The following is a 21,665-nucleotide window of genomic DNA, read 5'->3' as shown; positions in this document are numbered from 1 at the left end:
TTGTAACTCAGTATCACATCAGACAGGATCTGAAAAGCCTTGACGTGGAGTTGGTGTCTAGTGATCATTGGGCTTTCATTGCTAGTTTGGTGATCCAGCCGACTTTACTTGAGTGTATAAAGGCCGCACAGGCTAGTGATGCAGAGTTGGAAGAGGTTATAGAAAAGGTACAGCGGGGATTGGCTACAGAGTTCAACATCTCTGAGGGAGGTGTGTTGATATTTGGGACCAGGTTGTGTGTTCCAAATGATGATGATATTAGAAGGACCATTCTGGAAGAAGCACATCATTCTTTGTATAAAGTACATCCTGGTAGCACAAAGATGTATCAGAACTTGCGCAAGATCCTCTGGTGGTCTGGTATGAAGAGGCATATTGCTCAGTTCATGGAGCAGTGTCTGACGTGTCAGCAAGTGAAAGCTGAACATCAGAGGTTGGTAGGACCGTTGCAGCCTTTGCCTATTTCGGTATGGAAATGAGAGCATATTTCCATGAATTTTGTGACCGGATTGCCGCCAACACTTCACGGACAGAATGCTATTTGGGTTATCGCGGAAAGATTGACGAAATCTCCTCATTTCATACCGATGAAGGTTAGCTATCCTTTGAGTAGGCTAGCAAATACGTATGTGCATGAGATTGTGAGAATGCACGGAGTACTGGTGTCTATTGTGTTATATTGAGACCTGAGGTTTACTTCTCGATTCTGGACAAGCTTGCAGGAGGCACTGAGGACGAAGCTTACTTTCAGTACAGCGTTCCACTCCCAGACTGATGAACAATTGGAGAGGACGATGCAGATCTTGGAAGATATGTTACGAGCTTGTGTGTTAGACTTCAGTGGTAGCTGGATACAGTTTATACCACTAGTGGAGTTCGCGTATAACAATAGCTTCCAAGCTAGTATCGATATGGCACCATTCGAGGCTCTGTATGGTCGGAGGTGTCAATCTCCTTTGTATTGGGATGAGGACGGTGAACGTCAGGTTTTAGGACCTGAACTTGTGCAGCAGGCGTCTGAGAAGGTGGGTTTGATCTGGGAGAGGATTCAATAGGCTCAGAGTTGGCAGACGAGTTACACCGACGTTCGCCGCCTTGAGTTAGAATTCGAGGTGGGGGGGAAGGTATTTCTGCGTATCACTCCGATGAAAGGGGTGATGATATTTGGGAGGAAGGGCAAGCTAAGCCCTAGGTATATTGGACCATTCGAGGTTCTTGAGCGAGTGGGTCCAGTGGCCTATAGGATTGCACTACCCCGAGCACTCTCGAGGTTCGACAATGTGTTTCACATATCCATGTTGAGAAGGTATGTGCTGGATCCATCACATGTTATCAGTTATAATGAGTTGGAAATTGGGGATACTTTACCGCATGAGGAGATATCTGTTCAGGTTCTGGACCATAAAGTTCAGAAGTTTCGTACCAAAGATATACCGTTAGTGAAGGTATTGTGGCAGAATCACGAGGTTGAGGAAGCTTCTTGGGAACTAGAAATGGAAATACGCTGAAAGTAGCCATAGTTGTTTTGAGTAAGTGTACGTCATCCTGCTTTGGGTTGGGTTATGTGGTTAGTCATCAGGAGTATGTATATTGTGAACTCTTGAGACAGTTGTATATGTAACCACAATATTCCTCCGCCATAAGTGAGGGTGTGTATATATGTGTATGATGGGGCTACGCTGTAGTAGTCGCTAGTTTTTTTTCCCTAGAGTTGCGTGTACGTATTCAGTTGTATGTATAAGTTTATGAATGAGAGATGGCAAATTTCGAAGACGAAATTTTTGTAAGGAGGAGAGACTGTAAGAACCCAAACCATGATATATGGGCTTAAATAATTAAAAGAGCTTCGTTGACGAAGCCAGAGTTCATTGACGAATGCCTTGTATTTCTCATCGACGAAGTTCAGAGACTCGTCGACGAGAACTTCGTCGATGAGGAGAAGCCAGATTTCGAAAAACTGGGAATCTTAGACTCATCGACAAGTTCACTATTTGGTCAACGAGCTGTCTATATGACCTCGTTGACGAGGACACCATTTCTTCGACAAGGACAGCTGAGTCAAAGGGCTATAAATATCCTTTCTCTTTGCTTCCAAGCTAAGAAAATTAAATTCTCTCTCTCTCTCTCTCTCTCTCTCTCTCTCTCTCTCTCTCTCTCTCTCTCTCTCTCTCTCTCTCTCTCTCTCTCTCTCTCTCTCTCTCTCCCTAGAACTCATCCTACACTTCCTCTCTATAGATTTCTTCATCGATCATCGCGAGGATCGTTAATCCAAAGTTACCACGAGGATCGTGGAAGGATTCTCTACAAGTTCTACGGATCAGATTTTCTATTCGGCCATTTTTGGGTTTTTGCATAAAATCGAGGTAAGGCTCGGTTTTCAATTCTAACCCAGTAATTTTATAGAGAACAGTGTTGTGAGTATTTTTTATACTATTGGTTGTAGGTTTTGGAACTCAATTCGCTGTTTAGGAGTCTTAGAGTTCGGGAGCTGTGATCTAGGTGAAAGGTAAGGGAATATAGTTTATATTAGTTATTTTTGAAATCAAACTCGGTGGAATTGTGGTCCATGGTCCTGTGTGTGTTTTGACTACTCATTTAGGGGGATCCCTACTCCTTTAACCGAGATGGAGCTTCCCTTACAATCCGCTACTTACAAAAGGCACAGCTTCCTCCTACTCCGTTGCTTACAAGAGGCTCAGCTTCCTCCTCCTCGATTCACAACCCAAACCATGATTACAATATAGAATTACAATTCTGCAAAACTCAATATTACTTCTAACCAAGCTAGTGAGTACAATAGAAATTCTTACACATATTCATATGATAAAATTTGAAGCTCAGTATGTATGTAACGATGAGATCATTATATGAATGATATGTTTCACAAATCTACCCTTTAAATCAATATCTCCCAAAAATGATTTTATAAATAAATGTTTTGGAGAAACGTATGGTTCGATTTCAGAATACTTTATGCAAGATTACAAAATAAGATCCTTTCAAAAAATAATCTTGAATAACAGATCTATATTCTTGCTATCAATAATTTGTAAAGTTGAATCTTTGAATGAATATACGACTTTGAATATTGCAAAGATTTAAACACTATGTTTCAAAAATAATATTCCTCAAGAATAAGTATTTAGAGGCTCTTAGTATTTGCAATCAAATAATTCTTATACTAATCAAATAGCAAATCTTTGAATGAAGATATATTTAAAACTTTCTTCAAGATTTTAGTTTTAAACAAAAAAAAAAAAAAAATTTCTCAAGTAGTGATCTTTCACAAAAGTATATATAATTAATAACTCAAGATCAATCTCTCAAAATGAATATTCAAGAATAAGTTTGTGAGATGAAAAAAAAAATCTTTGAGAATAAGCAAACAATTAATTTGATCACCAAACCTTAATAACCAAGTTGTTTGCACAATATTCGCTGGAACTCCTTTTGAAAATCAACGAAACCCAAGCTTAGATATGTTGTAAATGCTTTGAAATCGTAGACAAGAGCTTAGCAATGTGTTTAATGCTTTTCAGAATTGTGTATACGTTCAAGGCTCCCAATCATATGCCAAAGGTAAGGCACTAGGGTTTAGAGGTCATTTTTATAAGTAATCTCGGCCTTAGGTTAAGCCCTAACCGTTGGATCAATTTGATCAAGTGAATAATCTGCGTGTTATCTCACTAAAGCTCAGATTTTTAAAGTTTCCGCAGGTTCAGTCAACTGAGCATTTGGGTTCAGACGTCTGATGTTCCTTAAAACACTGAAAATTATAGTCTGGACACGTGGTCAGACAACTGAGCTATAGGTTCAGTCTTCTGAAGTCCCAACTCAGACAACTGAATTGAGGGTTCAGACATCTGAAGGTGTTCTTCCTGTTCTATGTTTCAATAATTGAATCTTCAAATGACTAAACTAATTATTCAGTCTTCTAAGGAAATTCTTCAGACGTCTGAAGGAAAACTTCAGTCGTCTGAAGTTATATCTTCAGACTTTTGAGGGTTCTCTTCAGTCGTCTGGGCAGACCAACATCAAAATTTTCAGTTTAGTTTTCAAAATCATTTGAGCTTTTTGCTTTAATCTCTTATCAAAAATTTTCCGGGGTTCAAAATAAGTTCTCTAAGTCCATGTTTAACCTTGGAAGGTTTTCATAAGATGCATGTGTATCATGAGATGCATGCGTAGGGTATATTTTGAGCTTCTAGTCATATCATATAAAATATGCACATACATCAATTCTAAATACTCATTCTTATGATGATCTTGAACTTGATGCTTGCATTTTCATTCTTCTACTGTTTTAGTTCCATAACTTGTGTCAGGTTATATATATATATATATATATATGCTTTAATCCTTGTGGCTTCCATGATTTCATCACCTTCCATGCATGCTAAGTAATGTTCTTGCTCTCATTCTCAATGCACAGATCAAATACCAAGTAATTTGTCATTATCAAAACAGGATTGGACTCATAGAGTCAATAGAAGTGTTATACCTTGAGGAATTGAGATCCAACTCCAAATACCTCAATATTCCCATCCTTTTAGGCAAACATAAAGTAAAATATATTCAAGCCATAATAGACTCTAATGTAGAAACTAAGTGATTGGAAAACCAAATCTCTATCTTATGTTGGAAGGAACAGTCTCCTTAAATCAATAATTCTAGCTATGCCAACATATGCCACGCACACACTAGAAACTCCCAAGTCCCTATGCAAAACATAGGATAGTCTTGCAAGAAATTTCTAGTTGGGAAGAAATTCAAATGACAAAAAAAGGTTTATATCTTAAATGCTAGGAGGATTTGTGCTCCCCAAAACTACTTGGGGGTTTGGGATTTAGAAAATGATTGATATTAACAAAGATCTTCTTTCTAAGCTCACTTGGAAAATTATTTCAGACACTAATTCATACTCTGTCCAACTCCTTAAATAGAAGTACTATAAGAATCAAAATTTCCTTCAAATTCAAGAAAGAAAAACTAATTCCTCCTTATGGAAGACTATACTCAAAGTAAAAGAAATCATAAAGGAAGGACTCTATTTTATAATTGGATTTACAGAAAATGTGAACATTTGGGAGGACTCTATTTTATAATTGGATTTACAGAAAATGTGAACATTTGGGAGGACCCGTAGATCCCAACAATTCCATATTTCATTCCATGACTAAAATCAAACTCACAATTCATACCCTCCAAGGTTATAGATCTCATCTCCCCATCAAAAAAGAAATGAAAAGATGAATGGTTGCATCATCTTTTTGATGACCAAATATGCCAAGAAATCAAGCTTTTATTCCTTTAAGCCACCAAGAGTTCAAGGATGAAGCAACATGGATTCCCAATAGCAACAAAACCTTCTTGATAAAGTCAACCTATTGGACTGACTAAGCAAGAAGATTCTCACATCACTTCCCAAGCTTTCCTTTGGAGACTAATCTTTCCAACACACTTCCCACCGAAGATGCCCTAAGCAAAAGGAATAAAACGCAAGACACTTGTTGCCCTCTATCTGGGCTTTTTTGTGGAAATAGCACACTACATCTTCTTTTCCTGCCACTTACGAAAAAAGCTATGCTATAGTTTGTCCTTTGAGGGCTTAGAATTGATAAAATCCAATTTGGTATACCCTATCCAACTATATACAACAAAAAAAAAATCATTAATGAAGATTTGGTGCTTAGACGGAATCACCCTGACAACAAGTACCTCCCTCTCTTCACAACCATCTTGTTTGAGAAAATCTAGAATATAAAGAATAAGCTTAAGTGTGTTTTTCACGGAAAAAATGTGAACCAAAACCATTTTTTGCAGAATAGATCTTGACTTCACTCTTTGAACATAAAACTCAAGTTGTTAACTATGTTGGCAAACCTAGTAAATTGCTCCTTTGTTGGTCACCTCCTCATGTTTACCAAATTAAACTCAATTTTGATGCAACGTTTAGAAGCAATTCCCACCAGGTTTACTTTGCAACCATTGCTAGGAACTCCAAAGGGGAAGTAGTAGTAGCAGCATGTGTCTCTTTAAGCCTTGCATTGGACTCTTGTTGGTGAAGGTCAAGGTTGCCTATTGGCAATCAAGAAAGCAATGGTCTTTGGCTTTCATGGAGTAATCATCCTCATTGATGATCTATCCAAAAGCAGGGATTTCATACCTTTGAACTTAAAGAATTAATTTCAAATATAAATTTTGGTATCAACTACCTCTGTGTTCTCCCCTCATTTAACAAACAAGGCAAGGCACACCACACCCTTGTAGCCTAGGCAACCACATCACGAATCAGGGATGATCTCTTCATCAGTCCAATGTACCACCCACCCTCTTTCGATGCTTCAACATTTATGCTTAGGGAAAAATAAAAACCCTTATTTGTGGAAGGATGGAAAGATTTTTTCTTACATCCAAGACAATATTGGATATGGAGAAATTTTAAAGAGCTTATACAAACTCCTAATGGAGTTTATTTCTAAAACAGTCTTGTATCCTTGTTGGATACTCATGAAAAAGGTATGGGATTGTTCTCTAAAATATATGGGATTCCCTTTCCATGCCCCTAAAATATCTTTAAAACCACTTAGAAAGCTCGAACCTGATGTCACATATGGAAGATGCCAAGGTTCATTTTTTCCTTTTTATATTTTTTAAGAATGGTAAATACCATTTGTGTGAAAGTTACTCATAGTCATCAAAAGTTACGCTTGCTTTTTAAAACTCTGTGGACCAATTTTCTGCCAAAAAAAAAAAAGAAAAGAAAATTGGAGAAGCAAATAACTAACTCCAAGTTGCAAGACATATGTAGTGTTCTAGTGTACTTCCCATAACAAAAAAACCTTGCATGGTCCAAAATTGACCCCTTCCGAAGACATTTTGGTAAAACTTCTACATATCCATATATTAAAAAATAATAATAAGTTGATATGCTTCATATATGCTAGAACAGACTTACTTGATACTGACTCATTCATTGTGTGTATATATATATATATATAAACTTCCCCAGATACAATTAATTTAGAACCCAATGTTTACAAATTCAAAGCGGGGGCATATACGTAGGGGGAGTTGATGTCTCGTCGCTGTCTCATGCATATGCATGGTTTTGGCGATCACGTCAATTGATCTGTTTATATTATTCATACTATCTGCAGTTAACTAACAAAAAACCAAGTCTGCTTGTCAATCAGTTAATAAAAATTAAAACTTGAATTTAACATGTGAATAAATATAGATTAATATTGCTCAGACTCACTGGGTCTTAATTAAGGACTCAGTCGCCATGTATACATTACTGCCTTGATTTGCTGTGCACCGGTCCAAATACTAAATGAATAAAAAAAAAAAACACAAGGGATCAAACCAATTCTATCCATGAAATTTTCAATTATTGGAGCCAGCCATCAAGTCAAACGTCTTTCTTCTTTTCTTTTTTTTTCTTTTTTTTCGGTATTCCCATAATATCCTAACTTGTACGTGAGAGATCTTACCCATCTATATACACAGTGAATTTCAACTTACGAAGGCATCTGCTTGTGGGGCAAAGTATGAGGTTTAATAGGTCAAAATGGACACGAAAATTAAACCAAGTCATCGCATATAAATCCTACCTATAAGTGTTGACAACCTCAATAAGGATACTAATGGGCAAATTGGAGAACCTATCACGTTTCCACGCTTGTCCTACTTAAGACTAGGGGTGTACAAACACTATCGAAAAACCAAAAACCGGATCAAAACTGAACCGAAACAATAAACGGTTCGGTTTTTCGGTTTTTGGTTTCAGTTGCGGTTTTCAAAAACAAAAAAATTTGATTTCGGTTTCGGTTTCAATTTTATATTAAAACTGAACCGAAAAAAACCGAAAAACCGATTTATATAAGAGAGAGAGAGAGAGATATATATATATATATATATATATATATATATAATATGACTAGTAAAATTATAGCATGCAATATAGTCATATAGTCACTATAGAAAATAAAAATTCTCAATAAATTTTTAAGAACTTTATAAAAAATAAAAATTATTTTTGTTAAAAGTGCCCAACATATTTTATCTTGTTAAAATTATGAGTCCCTATAAAAAATTAAAATGCTCAATAAATTTTAACAATTTCATAAAAACTAAAGGTTATTTTTTTTGTAAAAAAAATAGATTTAAAACCGAAAAACCGCAATTGAACCGCCACATTTTCGGTTTTCAATTAAAGCATAATTTCGGTTCGGTTTCAATTTCGGTTCGGAAATCCCAAAACCAAAAATTTCGATTCATTTTTTAATTATGACCAAAATCAAACCGGACCGAACCATATACAGTCCTACTTAAGAGTGTTAACTTCAATGAAGGCACTAAAGGGCAAATTGAAGAAACCAATCACATTTCCTCAGCAAGCGAATTTCTCCTGAAAATATTCTCACCCAATACTTGGAAAAAAGTCATGAATTTAGATAAATTTATATTAAATTTTGTTCAAATCCATTCAAATCCAAATCCCAAAATCTATATTTCGAAACGCAGCGACAGTCATACAATGCAAGTTTCAACCTCATACATTTTTTATTGAGCAAAACTATGAGCCCCAGTGGATCAAAACAAACAAAAATCTCACCATCGTTGGACTAAAACCGTTATAATACATGGAATCCTCTGTTACATTATCATTATTACATAACCCCACTTAGTTGGATTATTGCGTAGATTTGTAGGAAAGCCCATTAAGGGCACCGAGGAGTTTACCTTCTGTATGGCCCACCATCCTTTAACAAGCAGGAGGCCGCAGCAACGTGGTTGTAGGGAGAGGCAGAAAAGAACAGGCTTAAAAAAGACTAGAAAATGTAACGCAAGTCCAAACCAAAGACTCCAATTGGGGAAAAAAAATGATAATAAACATTTGAAAACACCTGAAAATGGCGCCAAAGATAATATATAGATCAAACTCTGGTACACTGTCAGCATGGCTAGGGCAAATTTTTTTCAAGCTAAAGCCTTTTTTTTCTTTCAATTTTTTTTTTTTTCCCAGGGTTTTGGGGCGGGGAATTTACAACTTCCCTGGAGTAGCTCATTATCTCAAAATCAAGCCAGGGTTGTCATCATTGCCGAGACCATGATCACTTGAAGGCCTGAATCTCTTTCCGTCCCTCGGTGCTGTTCTTCCCCTCTTCAGTTTCCCTCTGTAAGGAAACAAAAAAAACTTACAAAACAGGCAAAAAATGTTCAAATCCAACGAAGTCCACAACAAGATATTTTTTTCCCTTCAAATCAAATGTCTCGAAAGATGCACTTACTGTCCACTTGCAGGTAAGCCTCCACCTTTCGAACGGCCTTGACCAATATCAGATCTCCCATCTACAACAAACAAGAAGAAAGATGGGAGAAAATCTCAATCAGAAACTGAGAATATAAATTATGGTATGACCTTGACCAGAATTTGATATCCCATCCACGAAAAACAGAGCAAGAAGGGGGGTAGACTAGAATTTTCAAGAGAGAATCAATAAATCAATTAACAAGAGCTCACCATCTCGACCAACTCCACGTTCTTCAACCTGAACACGAACAACACAGCCTCGTTAGAGCTGAAGGACTGCAAACTAAATGTGAGACAACCTCCTAGACAAAAAGATCATAAGATAAACAAGAAAGTATATATAGATTCAATGAAGTCATTTCTGGTGCCACAGCATCTGGTGAGAAGTAGAAAAAAAAAAAATCAAAAGCGAATAATAATAATAATAATAATATCAGATAAGCCAAACAAAAAAGTTTAAAAAATATATATAAACAAAACAAAAACAAAAAGCCAAGAGCTAAAAATTGTTAACAGCCGATGAATTCAAGGAAGTCATTTCAGTTGCTAAGAAAGCTAGATTATCTTTGGTTCAATATAACCACATCCAGCTAATCAAGGATCATTTGCCACGAATGGCTGAATGATTAAATTCTGCCAGTCTCTCTCAAGAAGCATTGGCAGGCTTTCTTGTCTTTTTCTTATCAAAAAAGAAACAGTTTCAGGATTTAAATTTTCAGCATCAACTTTCTTAATGGTTATTTTGGTCATTTAGCAGTATTAGAATGTGCAAGAGTTATGTTATTCAGGTTATCATGGTCATTGTTATGTGCTTGACATATGTTATAAATTGCGAGAGACATATCATCGGGATAAGGTCTTCCATTTTAATTATTAAACATGGTATCAGAGCAAGATCCTACCTAAACCCTAAGTTCATACCAAAACCAAACCCTACACCTCAGACCAAAACCAAACTCTAAATCTCAAACCTGGTTCTGTAGAAGGATAATCAGCACTATCAAAGATCAGAAGCAAAGCCCTGGAGCTGCCAGAATAACACTGTACTTACCGAAAAATCTGGGATGCTGGTGCCCTTTTAGAAACTCAAAGAAACCATTCATATTTTGCAAAAATAACCACATGACTACCCACAAAACCTGCCAATCTGCTGCCCTATGAAATTTCACAGCCGGAGAGTGTGCGTGCCCACGCACCACTGGGCTCCAGCTGGAAGCCAGCAGCTTTGACTCCAATTGCGTCTCCCATTTTTTTAAGAATGTTTTAAATACCTCCATACAACATGATATCGAGTTGTCCGTCATGTATTTGTTCAAAGAATTCAACTTTTTCAATTGTTCACTCAAAGCGTTAATGGTTGTTTGGTACCGCTAGGATTGTGTGTTGGTTTTTTTGGGTTGTTTATAAGCTTTTTGGTGCTGAAGCAGCCTTATGCTGCTATATTTGTGACTCATTCATGGTGGGTCACACTGTTCGTGGTTGTTCTGATTGTTCCGATTGTTTTGACACCGTTAGGGCTGTGCTTTGGTTTCTTGGACTCTGTGTAAGCTTCTTGCTGTGGCCGCATTATGCTGATTTATTTGTCACTCACACGTGGTGGCTGGTGAGTCACCTTGTTAGTGATTGTTCTGGTTGTTCTGTCTATTAATCTTGTTATCATTGGTTTAAGTTTGTTAAGAGTTCGGATCGAGTCCCCAAATCCCAAAAGTATGTTTCCCTTGTTAGTCACGGGTTTTAGTGAACTAGTGCTATATCTATCTCAGAGGAGAAGTGTTCAAGGTTTCCACTAATTCAAGCATCTCATCACATCGCATCTTTTGCTCAGAAAGGTAATGTCTTCTAGTTTCATCTCCCATTAGTCCTTGGGTTATCAACTCTGCTAATAGGTGTAACCAACTTCTTTTCTACCCTCTAGTATCCTAAAAACCTACCTCAAGTTACCCTTGCTAATGGATCCACTACTACAAATAAGGGATAAGAACATCAAATCCTACTCCCTCCATCTCTCTGTCTTCTGTTTTGTACATCCCTAAATTTCCTTTCAATCTCATATCAGTTAGTAAGCTTACAAAGTCACTAAATTGTTCCATAATCTTATTTCCTACTTGCATTGTTATTTAGGGTCTGAATACGAAAAAGACAGTTGGCATAGGAGGTGAGGCTGGTGGACTTTACTACATTGAGTTGCTTTCTCTTCCTATTGCCCACATAGGTGTTGCTACACCACTTCAAATACATTGTCACCTTGGTCATCTGTCCTGAGACAAGTTAAAATAGCCAATTTCTACCTTGAGTTTTGTGTCTAAATCTTGAGCATGACTCTTGTCAATTAGGAAAACTTCATTGCATTCTCTTTGCTTACCAAGCCAACACACATTCAGTTAGTTATTTCATGCTAGTCCATTCTGATGTTTGGGGTCTTAGTCACGTTACGACAAAGTTAGGGTGGGTTTCAATAATTCATTAGATTTGTCAATAACTACTCCAAGATGACTTGGTTGTATTTAATTCAAGATCAATCTAAGTTTTCTAATATCTTTTGTGCCTTCTCTTCTCAAATAAGGACTCAATTTTATATTCCAGTCAAGATACTTTGTAGTAATAATACTAAGGAGTACTTCAGTACCTAATTCACTACCTATATAACTAAATGATCCATCATTTATCTTATGCGCACACTCAACAACAAAATGGAGCTGCAGAACAAAAGGATAGACATAATCTTAAAGTCACTTGCACCCTATTTCTTTAAATGAATGTCCCCAAAAGTTTTCTAGAGCGATACCATGCTCACTACTTGCTCTCTCATCAATAAAATATCATCCTCATTTCTTGGCGGTAAAATGACATATTTAGTTATCTTCCCTAAGGCTCTTTTATTCCTTCTTCCACCTTGTATATTCGGTAGTTTGTCTTTTGTCCATCAACAAGTCCTGGAATGGACAAGCCGGATCCATGTGCTATCAAATCTATTTATATAGGCTATTCATGTACTCAAAATGGATATTGATGGTATAGACCAACTTTACATCGATTCTTTGCCTATACTGGTGTCACCTTTTCTAAGTCCACACCATACGATTCTGAGTCTGTAGTTCTGTCGACATTGATGAGTCCATTCCTCTACCCAGCATTCTAGAACCTAACCTATTATCCATGCAAAGCCCTCCTATACTTTTCAATCTAATTTGGGTCCTTCTCATCACTTGGATCATCCCAATTTGCAGGTATACACATGGCAACTCAAAGGAGGAGCCTCCAACTTCTACTCTGCACCTCTAGTTCCCTCCTCAAATGATCTTATTTTTCATGATGTTAATCCTCCTAAAATTGTTTGAAAGATAAGTGCACTTGTACCCAACATCCAATCTCTAATTTTGTTTGTTATAATTTCTTGTCACCCCCATATTATTGTTTTACTAGTACTACGCCTTCTGCTGCTTTTCCAAAATTTATTTTTGAAACCCTATCCCACTTTGGGTGAAGGATTGCAATGGTTAAAGAGATGCGTGTGCTACATGTTAATGATGCCTGGGATTTGGTACCTCTTCCTCATGAAAAGTCTATGGTTAGTTGCCGCTAGGTGTACAATGTGAAAGTCAACCAACTGGTTCCATGGCTCGTTTGAAGGTCCACCTTGTTGCCAAAAGGATATACGCATGTGTATAATTTGGATTATTCAGACATATTCTCTCAAGTTGCTAAACTTGTCTCATTATGCTTGTTCGTCTCCTTAGCCATTACTTGACACTAGACTTTATATCAGTTAGACATGAAGAATAATTTCCGTCACGGTGATCTTTAGGAGAAGGTTTATATGGAGCAACCACTTGGGTTGGTTGCCTAGGAAGAGTCGAGCTTAATGTGTCAACTCAAAAAATTATTATATGGTTTAAAACAGTCTTCCAAAGCATGGTTTGGTCGATTCAGTGTTTTAGTACTTGAGTTTGGCCCCCGACAATGTGCAATAGATTGCTCTATATATTTATCACTATACCCATCCCATAGGATTCTTCTTATCGTGTATGTGGATGATACTATGATTAATGGCAATGATGAACGAGGTATTCAAAGCCTGAAGCATTTCCTAAAAACTTCAAACCAAAAATTTGAGACAATTGAAGTACTTTTTGGTATAGAAGTATCGAGATCTCATTTAGGAACAGTCTTGTTAGAAAGGAAGTATGTTCTTGATTTTCTTAATGAAACTGGATTGTTAGGATCCAAGCTTGTTGATACATCCATGGGTCCTAACAGTTAGTGTCAAATATGGGTGATTTGTTGCCTAATCCTAGACAGTACTAGAGACTTGTTTGTTGAATTATCTCAAAGTCACTCGACCAGATACATATTTCACAACAAGTGTTTCATTTTCTCTATTCTCTAAGAACAAGTCATTGGGATGCAACAATTTGCATATTGATATAACTCAAAGGTGCACCTAGGAGGGTCTTTTATACTAGGATCTAACTCACACTTATATTCAAGGATATACAAATGCAAATTAGGCTAGGTCACCTTTCAACAAAAGACCCATCCGGGTATTGAGTCTTTGTTGGGGGTAATTTGGTTTCTTGGAAGTATAAGAAACAACCTATGATGGCAGGTCAAGTGCCAACAGTTTAGGGTCATGGCTCACACTACATGTGAATTTGTTTGGCTGAAAAAAAAATGTTGGAAGAATTAGGTTTTCCACAATCTCGATCTACGGAGTTAATGTGCAATAACCAAGCTTCCATTTTAACTGTCTCAAACTCAGTCTTCTGTGAGTGGACAAAACACATTGAAGTTGATTGTCACTTTGTTCGAGAAAAACTCATGCAGAAGCTCATTAACCACTCATGTAAAGTCTGATTTGCAGTTTGATAGTTTATTCACTAAACCTTGGGGCGGTCGTTGTGTTAAATTCATATGCAAGAAGTTAGGACCATATGAAATCTAAGCTCCACCTTGAGGGGGTGTAAATGGTTATTTGTCTTTAGCATTATTTGTATGTGCTTAAGTTATATTACTAAGTGTAAATTAGTAAGGGTATGATGGTCATTGGTATGTACTTGACATATATTGTAAATAAATGGAGAGGCCTATCATTGAGATAAGATCCTCCAGTTTACCCAATTATTCAACAGATTTGAAAGACTGTGTGATCTTCCTCTTTTCAAGTTAACATTTTCCAAAAATGGGCGAGCAATTATAGAATAAAATAGTTGGTATTAAATTAATTAAAATTGATAAAATCTAATACAAGATTCAACTAATTAGTCTAGTTCAAAGTCATCATCTAAATCCACTAGGGATGTCATCATAGTAGACCATGAGTTCTTGCAGTGACCTCAAGTCCATCTATCTTTAGAAAGTTGTATAGCACCAAACACTGGTGTGAGGGAGGAGACCAGCTAGTTTAGTTTGTGAAAGTACATTTTAAGTTTATTAGGTTGGAATTTTCATTAGATGAATAGAAAGGTTGCTCCTTTGTGACTGGTTGGTTATGGGTTTGAATCTAAGGAAATAGTTTCTTTGCATAAAGTAGCGATAAGGCTGCATACACTCTAACAACCCTCCCCCTACCCTCACAAAGTGAGGAGCCTTGTGGCCCAAGGATGCAAGGACGCCTTTTTTTTCATTTTTTTAGTTTGTTAAGTTTGTTTAAAATCTAATAGGTTTGAATTACCTCTAGCCTTAATAAAAGATGGATATAATGTTATCCTAATGATGATCCAAACAATTAAATTTTGGTTTTGTGCCACAAACTTAGTTGAAAGGACCACAACAACCAAACAGAATTCCACATGCCAACAAACTCAATAAATGCATAGAATAAAAAATGAATACTAAGCAACATGTTGCCATGGTGGAGAGAAATCATTCATGCAAATGGTCCCTCAATCATCTCCAAGAAGCTTGTGAATATGAAGATGAAGAATTAGTTGTCATTGGATAACAATATCTCTATTGGTCGTTTGGTGGATTGTCTAGTATCAATCTTTGATTTGGATTTGTTTGGGTAGCTTCATACAAGGAGAAGATTTGGTTTGTAGAAACATCCAACAACTTAAATTCTCAATCCAAATATAAATAAAACTAATACATAGGGACCTTTAATAAGCTTACAATGCTTGGAAGATATGATAGCTATTTTGAGAAACCTAAATTAAAAATATATATAATGATTTCCTAAATAAAAACATCCTAAAGTGTAGATATTAAAATACCATAAATAAATAAATATGAATTAAATTTAAAATCTTCTCCATGATCTCCATGCCACTTGCATCAATCTTCCCCAAAGGAAAAAAAGAACTTCACCTCAAGTTTTAGTGGATACGCACACTCGCTAGCATTACCCTCTTTATCTTCAAACCCTTGAATACTCAAGTGAACCAACTCATCATCAATGGAGCTTAAGGAATCTCTACTACAACACCACGAGTCTTCATAGGCAATATTCATACAATGCCCTTTTGGCCGGCAATTATAGCATTCAACATATTTGGAATCAGGCAGCTTGGTAGGGGCAAGAGGTAAAGCCTTTAAACAAGCATTTCTAGTAAGTATCCTTCCAATTACTCTCTTTCTCAGCAGATAACAGAATGAAAGTTGTAGGACTGCAGGTCAATGCATAATTCATCTTCATCGAAAGAACATCAAGCAGCAAACTTGTCAAACTCAAAGCAACTACGCTTAAACAGCTTGATCATGTTGAGCCAAAGCACTAAACCTGAAGTAGATCATTCACTCATAATTGATTGAAACGAATTTCCCCTCAATCATGTCACATAAGGTTCCAACTGGTAATTGAAGCTAGCTTTCAAAGCTAACAATGGTTGACAAGACTATGCAATCAAGTACATGCAAGGCCCTTAAGACAAATAACTGTCATAGCCACCTTTTCTTGTTATCAAGCACCGTGATGGGCAAAAATATTTGCAATTTGATTTAACCAATTGAATGAAACCTATGGATCTCCCTCTCCAGTAAGTACAACTCTCATTATATAAATCCAAATTGCTACAAGCTTGTACTGGCCTAGGCAACATGTTACATACAAAAAACAATATTCAAGCTCCTATTGGAGACGACTAGGCAAATGAACCAAAGCGCTCATGAGCAGCTCGGTAAGAGCTCATTCAAGATCATCTATTATTTTAATGAGCAATTCCTAAGCCCAATTTCAGGCTTGTTTACTAAACAAGCCAAGCTTAAGCACAGACAGTCTCGGATCTTTTCGGCTCATGAACAGCTCGACTAAGCTCAATAATGGGCTCGATTTCAGTTTTGAACCCATTAATTTTTCAGTTATTGTTTATTTATGTATTAATTTAGCCATTGCTTCATTCCAAAATCAACAATTGTTTTAAAAGGCTTAATCGAGACTCACATCAAGGCAAGGCATGGCTAAAACGCCTTGAGGCTCAATCTAAAATACCAAATTCCAAAAATACTAAAGCATTACATGCTAAGGCTTACACATTTATACAAAATGCACGCCTTTTGAGCTTTCTTAGTTAAGTCTTATGCATTTTAGGTTGTGATTCTTAAGTTAGATTTGGCTACAAAATTTTCACATGTTTATATAAATGAGTCATAATATGAGTTGATTTATAAAACTCTTGAACGAATACCTTTCCAAAATATTTGAGTTGTATCTTCAATCATGAAAATAATTTGAACTTTGTAATAGTATAGCTATCTCTTGTCATTATTTATGTCATGAATTCATGTTCGCAGATTTTGAGTGGCCAACAATTTGTTTGCAAAGTATGTTTAATTTTCTTTGCATTATATGTGTGCTTTTTTTATTATTTTCTTAATTTTTAAAATATATGTAATCTATTTACAAATTTTTTTTATCAAAAATTAAAACTCTCCAAAGGCTTACACCCCAACACCTAAAGGCTTATGCCTCACCTATTAAGGGTTAAAACGCCTAGCCTTACATCTTGGCCTTTTAAAACGCTGATAATTTGTATGTGTTATACTATTAAATTTTAATATTTTTTCACTATAATGCCCCTTTTATATTGAATTTTTACACTTCAATTTTTCACCTTTCATTAGAACTAAAATTACAGATGAGTGGAGAAGCAGAAAAAGAGGTGGGGGAGTTCATATTTTTCAGAGAAGGGGAGGCTCTACCTCCTTAAGAAATTTCAATGTGGGACAAGTTGCTCAAGGCAGGTTGCAACTTGCAAGTGCTCTCCAGTCTCCATCCATTCCTTTTCCCACATCGGAAACACCTTGAAATTTTCAGCCTCTCTTTTGCTTATAAATGCAGCCTTCTGCCCTTCATTTCCCCATCTCATGGCTGAGCTGGCATATGTACATGCCCCTGGCCTACACAGAGAAGCCTTCTGATTTTTGAATAAAAAATTGTTCTTTGGGATAAAGGCAAGCCAAGCCCTAGTCGAGCTCGAGCTGATAACATTGGTTCTGAGCCGAGCTTGAGACTAGCTTTCAAAGTTTACATCAAGCCGAGCCCGAGCCCAAGCCCAAGCCAACCTCTTCCTATTCCGAGCTGAGCTTGAACATGCTGAAGCTCAGCTTCGCTCGGGCTCATTTGCAGCCCTAGAGTCAACAACTCCCCAATGCTTTCTATCCGGATCAATAATAGGTAAGAGAACAGAAACTTGGACTCAATAGCATCAAACTTCTGATCAATAGCTTGAGAATTTAGAGAAGCTACCTGAGAGATCAATTCATGAATTTGTTTTTCTGCCCATTCTTCCCACTCTTAGATGTATCAAACTGATCTGGTTTGACCATACCAGTTCGGGCTAGCTTGATGGAACCTGTTGGTCCAGATACTTGCAAGAACATTCTTCTGCGAGAAAAATTAGAAGGGAATTAGGGCTGTATTGAAATCTGCCCTAAGAGGGAGCTTTATTTCACCTTCTCTAACAAAGGTGAATCTCATGATGGCGGCGACAACTTAGCTGAGAAAAACCAACATCAAGGAGAAGGGTTTGTTGGTGATGGTGTGAATGCCAGTGAAAAACTTCTGCTGGACAAAGACAAAAGAAGACAAGGGTCTTCAATTTGATGAAGGCAGCTTAGGCTCCTACGATGGTTCAATTCTGACGATGAAGAGATTCCAACAACAGATGACACCAGCTCAATAGGATGAGGAGTGGCTGTTGGCAACCAGATTCAGTACTGGAACTTTTGCTGCCAGCAAGGATGAAAGTCGACAGTTGGCGTGGTTCAATTACGACAAAGTCGGACAAGGAAGGCATCAAGAACGATGACAGAAACTTAGTGATGATGGAAGCTTGTATTCATCAACATTGGAAGCATGAGGTTGGTGTTGGATGATTAGGCCTGGCTTCTGTTGCCCCAACTCAGTTTTTTTCTAACTGTGAATGAAAAGATGTCAAATGGAGAGACTTAGAGAAGGGTTGGCATGGTCAGTGAAGAGGATGGTGGCATAGATAGTGTGGACGCAAGGTAATTAACGTTAAAATCGCAAATCTTACACATTTAAGTTAAAACTCACAGACAACCATGTCAGACACTGACAGCCATGATCATTTTAGTTGAAATCACAAATCCTGTCAAAAAAACAGATGGTCATGTCAGATTAGGATCAGCCCTGATGCAACTAGATGTAGTTCCAGTATCCAACAACTTTAAATATAAATTCAAATGAGAGAAAAACTAATATATAAGAGCTTTTTATAGGCTTACAATTTACATTCCTTGGAAAAGAAGGGAACTATTTTTTAAGAAGCCTAAAAAAACTAAATATTAATTTCCTAAAAAAAATATTCTTAAATTGAATAGATATGATCCTATTAAAAATAAAATAGAATTTAATTTAGATCTCCACAGTGATCTCCATGCCAATTGCATCCATATCCCCCCCAAGTGGAGGAAAAATAAAAAAGAACTCAACCTCAAGTCAAAACGGAAATGCATGCTAGCTAAAATCATGCTCGTCGTCCGCATCCCTTGAATATTTAAATGCATTTACAATCTGATCATCAATGGAGCATTCACCAGTCTTAAGCTCAGTTTCCAAATCTTCAGCAATCTCTACTAGAATAACAGTGCTTTTTTACCACAATTATATCATTCAATTGAAAAGCATTCAAGCTTCTTCAAATCAAGGGGGTTGGTAGGGGCAATAGGTGACTCACGTGAAACAAAAATTTTCTTGCAATATCCTGCCAATATTTTCTTTTTTTCTCAGCAATCCTAGCAAATTTAGCAGCTTAATCAACATAATGAAAGACATAGGATATGAGCTCAGCCGAATCCTTATAATGTCCCAAATGACATATTATTTTTCATCTACATCAAACAGACATTAAGCAACTAATTTGTGAAACTCAAGAATGTACTCATCAACATCTTTATCATGTTGAACCAAGGCACACAACAATAAGTACATCTCTCACTCATAATCGATCAGAATGAATTTATCCGCCATTAGATCTCACCTAAGATTCCACTTGGTAATTGGAGCTTGCCTTTGAATTCAGCATATGAGCAAGACCCAGTCACCGGGTACATTGGAGGCCCAATAGACAAATAACTTCCATACCTACCTTTTCTTCTAGTCAAAAAAACTTAATAAGTAAAGCAAAAGACAGTAACCCCCTCTCTAGGTTTGGCATAAAGATGCACCTCTTCTTAGGTTTCAAAAATCCTACAAACTGACTATTTTTCCCTGTCTTACCCTTGACATACGAGAAATGGCATAAATATTGTTTAAACATTTAAAAAAGCAATGCAACCTTCTGCCAATGAGGAGTCAATCTATTTTGCTCTAATTCAAAATATTTTTTATTTGATTGAGCCAATCAAATAATATATGTGGTTCCCCCACTCTAGAGAACTCAAGCAAGGCAACAGTCATTCCATAATCCAATTTGCTAGAAGCTTGTACTGGTGTAGGGAACATGTTATGGACACAATCAACACCATTGAAGTCAACAACTCCCTTTTGTTTTCAATTTGGATCAATAATGGATAAGAGTATAACACCAAACTTCTCATCAAATTTTGAGTCAATTTGATTCTGAAAAGTAACTAGAGAATCGAAAGGTTGTGAATTTGTTTTTCCGCCCGTTCTCTCGTACATTTAAGCTACTCTGTGAGCAACTGGATCAAACCAATCCTGGGTCACCATTTCTTTTCCCTTCTATGCAGGTTTTGATACTGGTCCAGTTCAGTTTGACCATACCATTTCAGACCAACTTGATGGAACCCTTTGGTCCAGATCTTTGCAAAGTGTCTTCTTGTGCGAGCAAAATGGGAAGGGCCTTAGGGCTGTGTTTGAAGCTGCCTTGACAACTGCAGAGGGGGCTTTGTTTCAACTTCCTTAATGATGCCAAACCTGAGAAAAAACATCAGCATTGAGGATAAGGGTTTGTTGGCAACAATTTGGGTTGCTAATGACTGAATTCTGTAAGACAAAGAAAACAAAAATTTTTTAACTGACAAAGGCTGTGAAGGCTCCTGCTAGAGTCCAATTCCGGTGATCAAGGAACTCTGACAACAGATGACATCAGCACAACTGGATGAAGGTGTCAGCAACCAACTTCGGTACTGGAACTGTTGCTGTTAGCAAGGATGAAGGTTGATGATTGATGTGGATCAATTCCAACAAAGTCAAACAGGGAAGCTGTAAATGGAAGCTTGTTTTCATCAGATTTGGAAGTAGCAATATGTGAGGTTGTTGTCCTTGAAGACTAGAGCTCACTTCTGTTGCACCGACTATGATGCTTTTGTTTTAACTGCTGTAAATGAAAAAGGGTCAAATGGTGCGACTTAAAAGAAGGGGTGGTGTGGTCAGCGGCGAGGATGTGGCAAAGATAGTGTTGGAATTTCATGTTAAAACCGCAAACCCTACAAGTTTAAGTTGAAGCTCACAAAAAACCATGTCAAACACTAGCCATGCCAATTTGAAATCACAAGTTCTTTCAAAAAAATTGACCAGTGTCGGATTAGAGTATGCTCCATATCACCAGATACAGGACCAATGTCCAACAACTTTAATTCTCAATTCAAATCAGAAAAAAAAAACTAATTAATAGGGGCCCTTTATTTGCTTAGAAGTGAGGAAAATATCCAAATAAATTAAAATATTAGTTTCCCATATAAAAATATCATTAAATTGTAAAGATATGATCCTAATATTTGTGCACCGGGCCGCCCCCCTTTTTTTATGATCCTAATAAAAGTATCAAAAAATTTTAAAAAAAAATAGAATTAAATTTAAAATTTTCAACATGATCTCCATGTTGACTGCATGGAAGAAATTAGACCAACTCCAGCTGAGAAATTTCTGGAAGTGGGTCTTATTTCAAAAGGCAAGGGATATTCTATCTCTTTTGCTGACTCG

General features: G+C 36.9%; 1 protein-coding gene across 2 annotated transcripts in view; it reads right to left on the bottom strand.

Moving 5' to 3' along the window:
* Positions 1 to 8,543: 8,543 nt before the first annotated feature.
* LOC131150686 (uncharacterized) overlaps positions 8,544 to 21,665 on the bottom strand; it is a 47,262-nt gene continuing 34,140 nt past the window's right edge. The window contains exons 5-7 of one of the 2 annotated variants that reach the window (XM_058101559.1): positions 9,530 to 9,557; positions 9,297 to 9,357; positions 8,544 to 9,182 (exon numbers count right to left, since the gene is read on the bottom strand). In XM_058101559.1, the coding sequence (XP_057957542.1) occupies positions 9,074 to 9,182; positions 9,297 to 9,357; positions 9,530 to 9,557 (198 nt within the window). In that variant the 3' untranslated portion in view covers positions 8,544 to 9,073. Of the gene's footprint in view, positions 9,183 to 9,296; positions 9,358 to 9,529; positions 9,596 to 21,665 lie in introns of both variants that reach the window. The other variant, XM_058101560.1, reaches the window with a different exon arrangement.

The sequence above is a fragment of the Malania oleifera genome, chromosome 3 (assembly GCF_029873635.1).
Source record: "Malania oleifera isolate guangnan ecotype guangnan chromosome 3, ASM2987363v1, whole genome shotgun sequence".
In the NCBI taxonomy this organism is placed as follows: Eukaryota; Viridiplantae; Streptophyta; class Magnoliopsida; order Santalales; family Ximeniaceae; genus Malania; species Malania oleifera.
The sequence above is the reverse complement of the archived record's forward strand: the minus strand, read 5'-3'. Positions and strand labels throughout refer to the sequence as shown.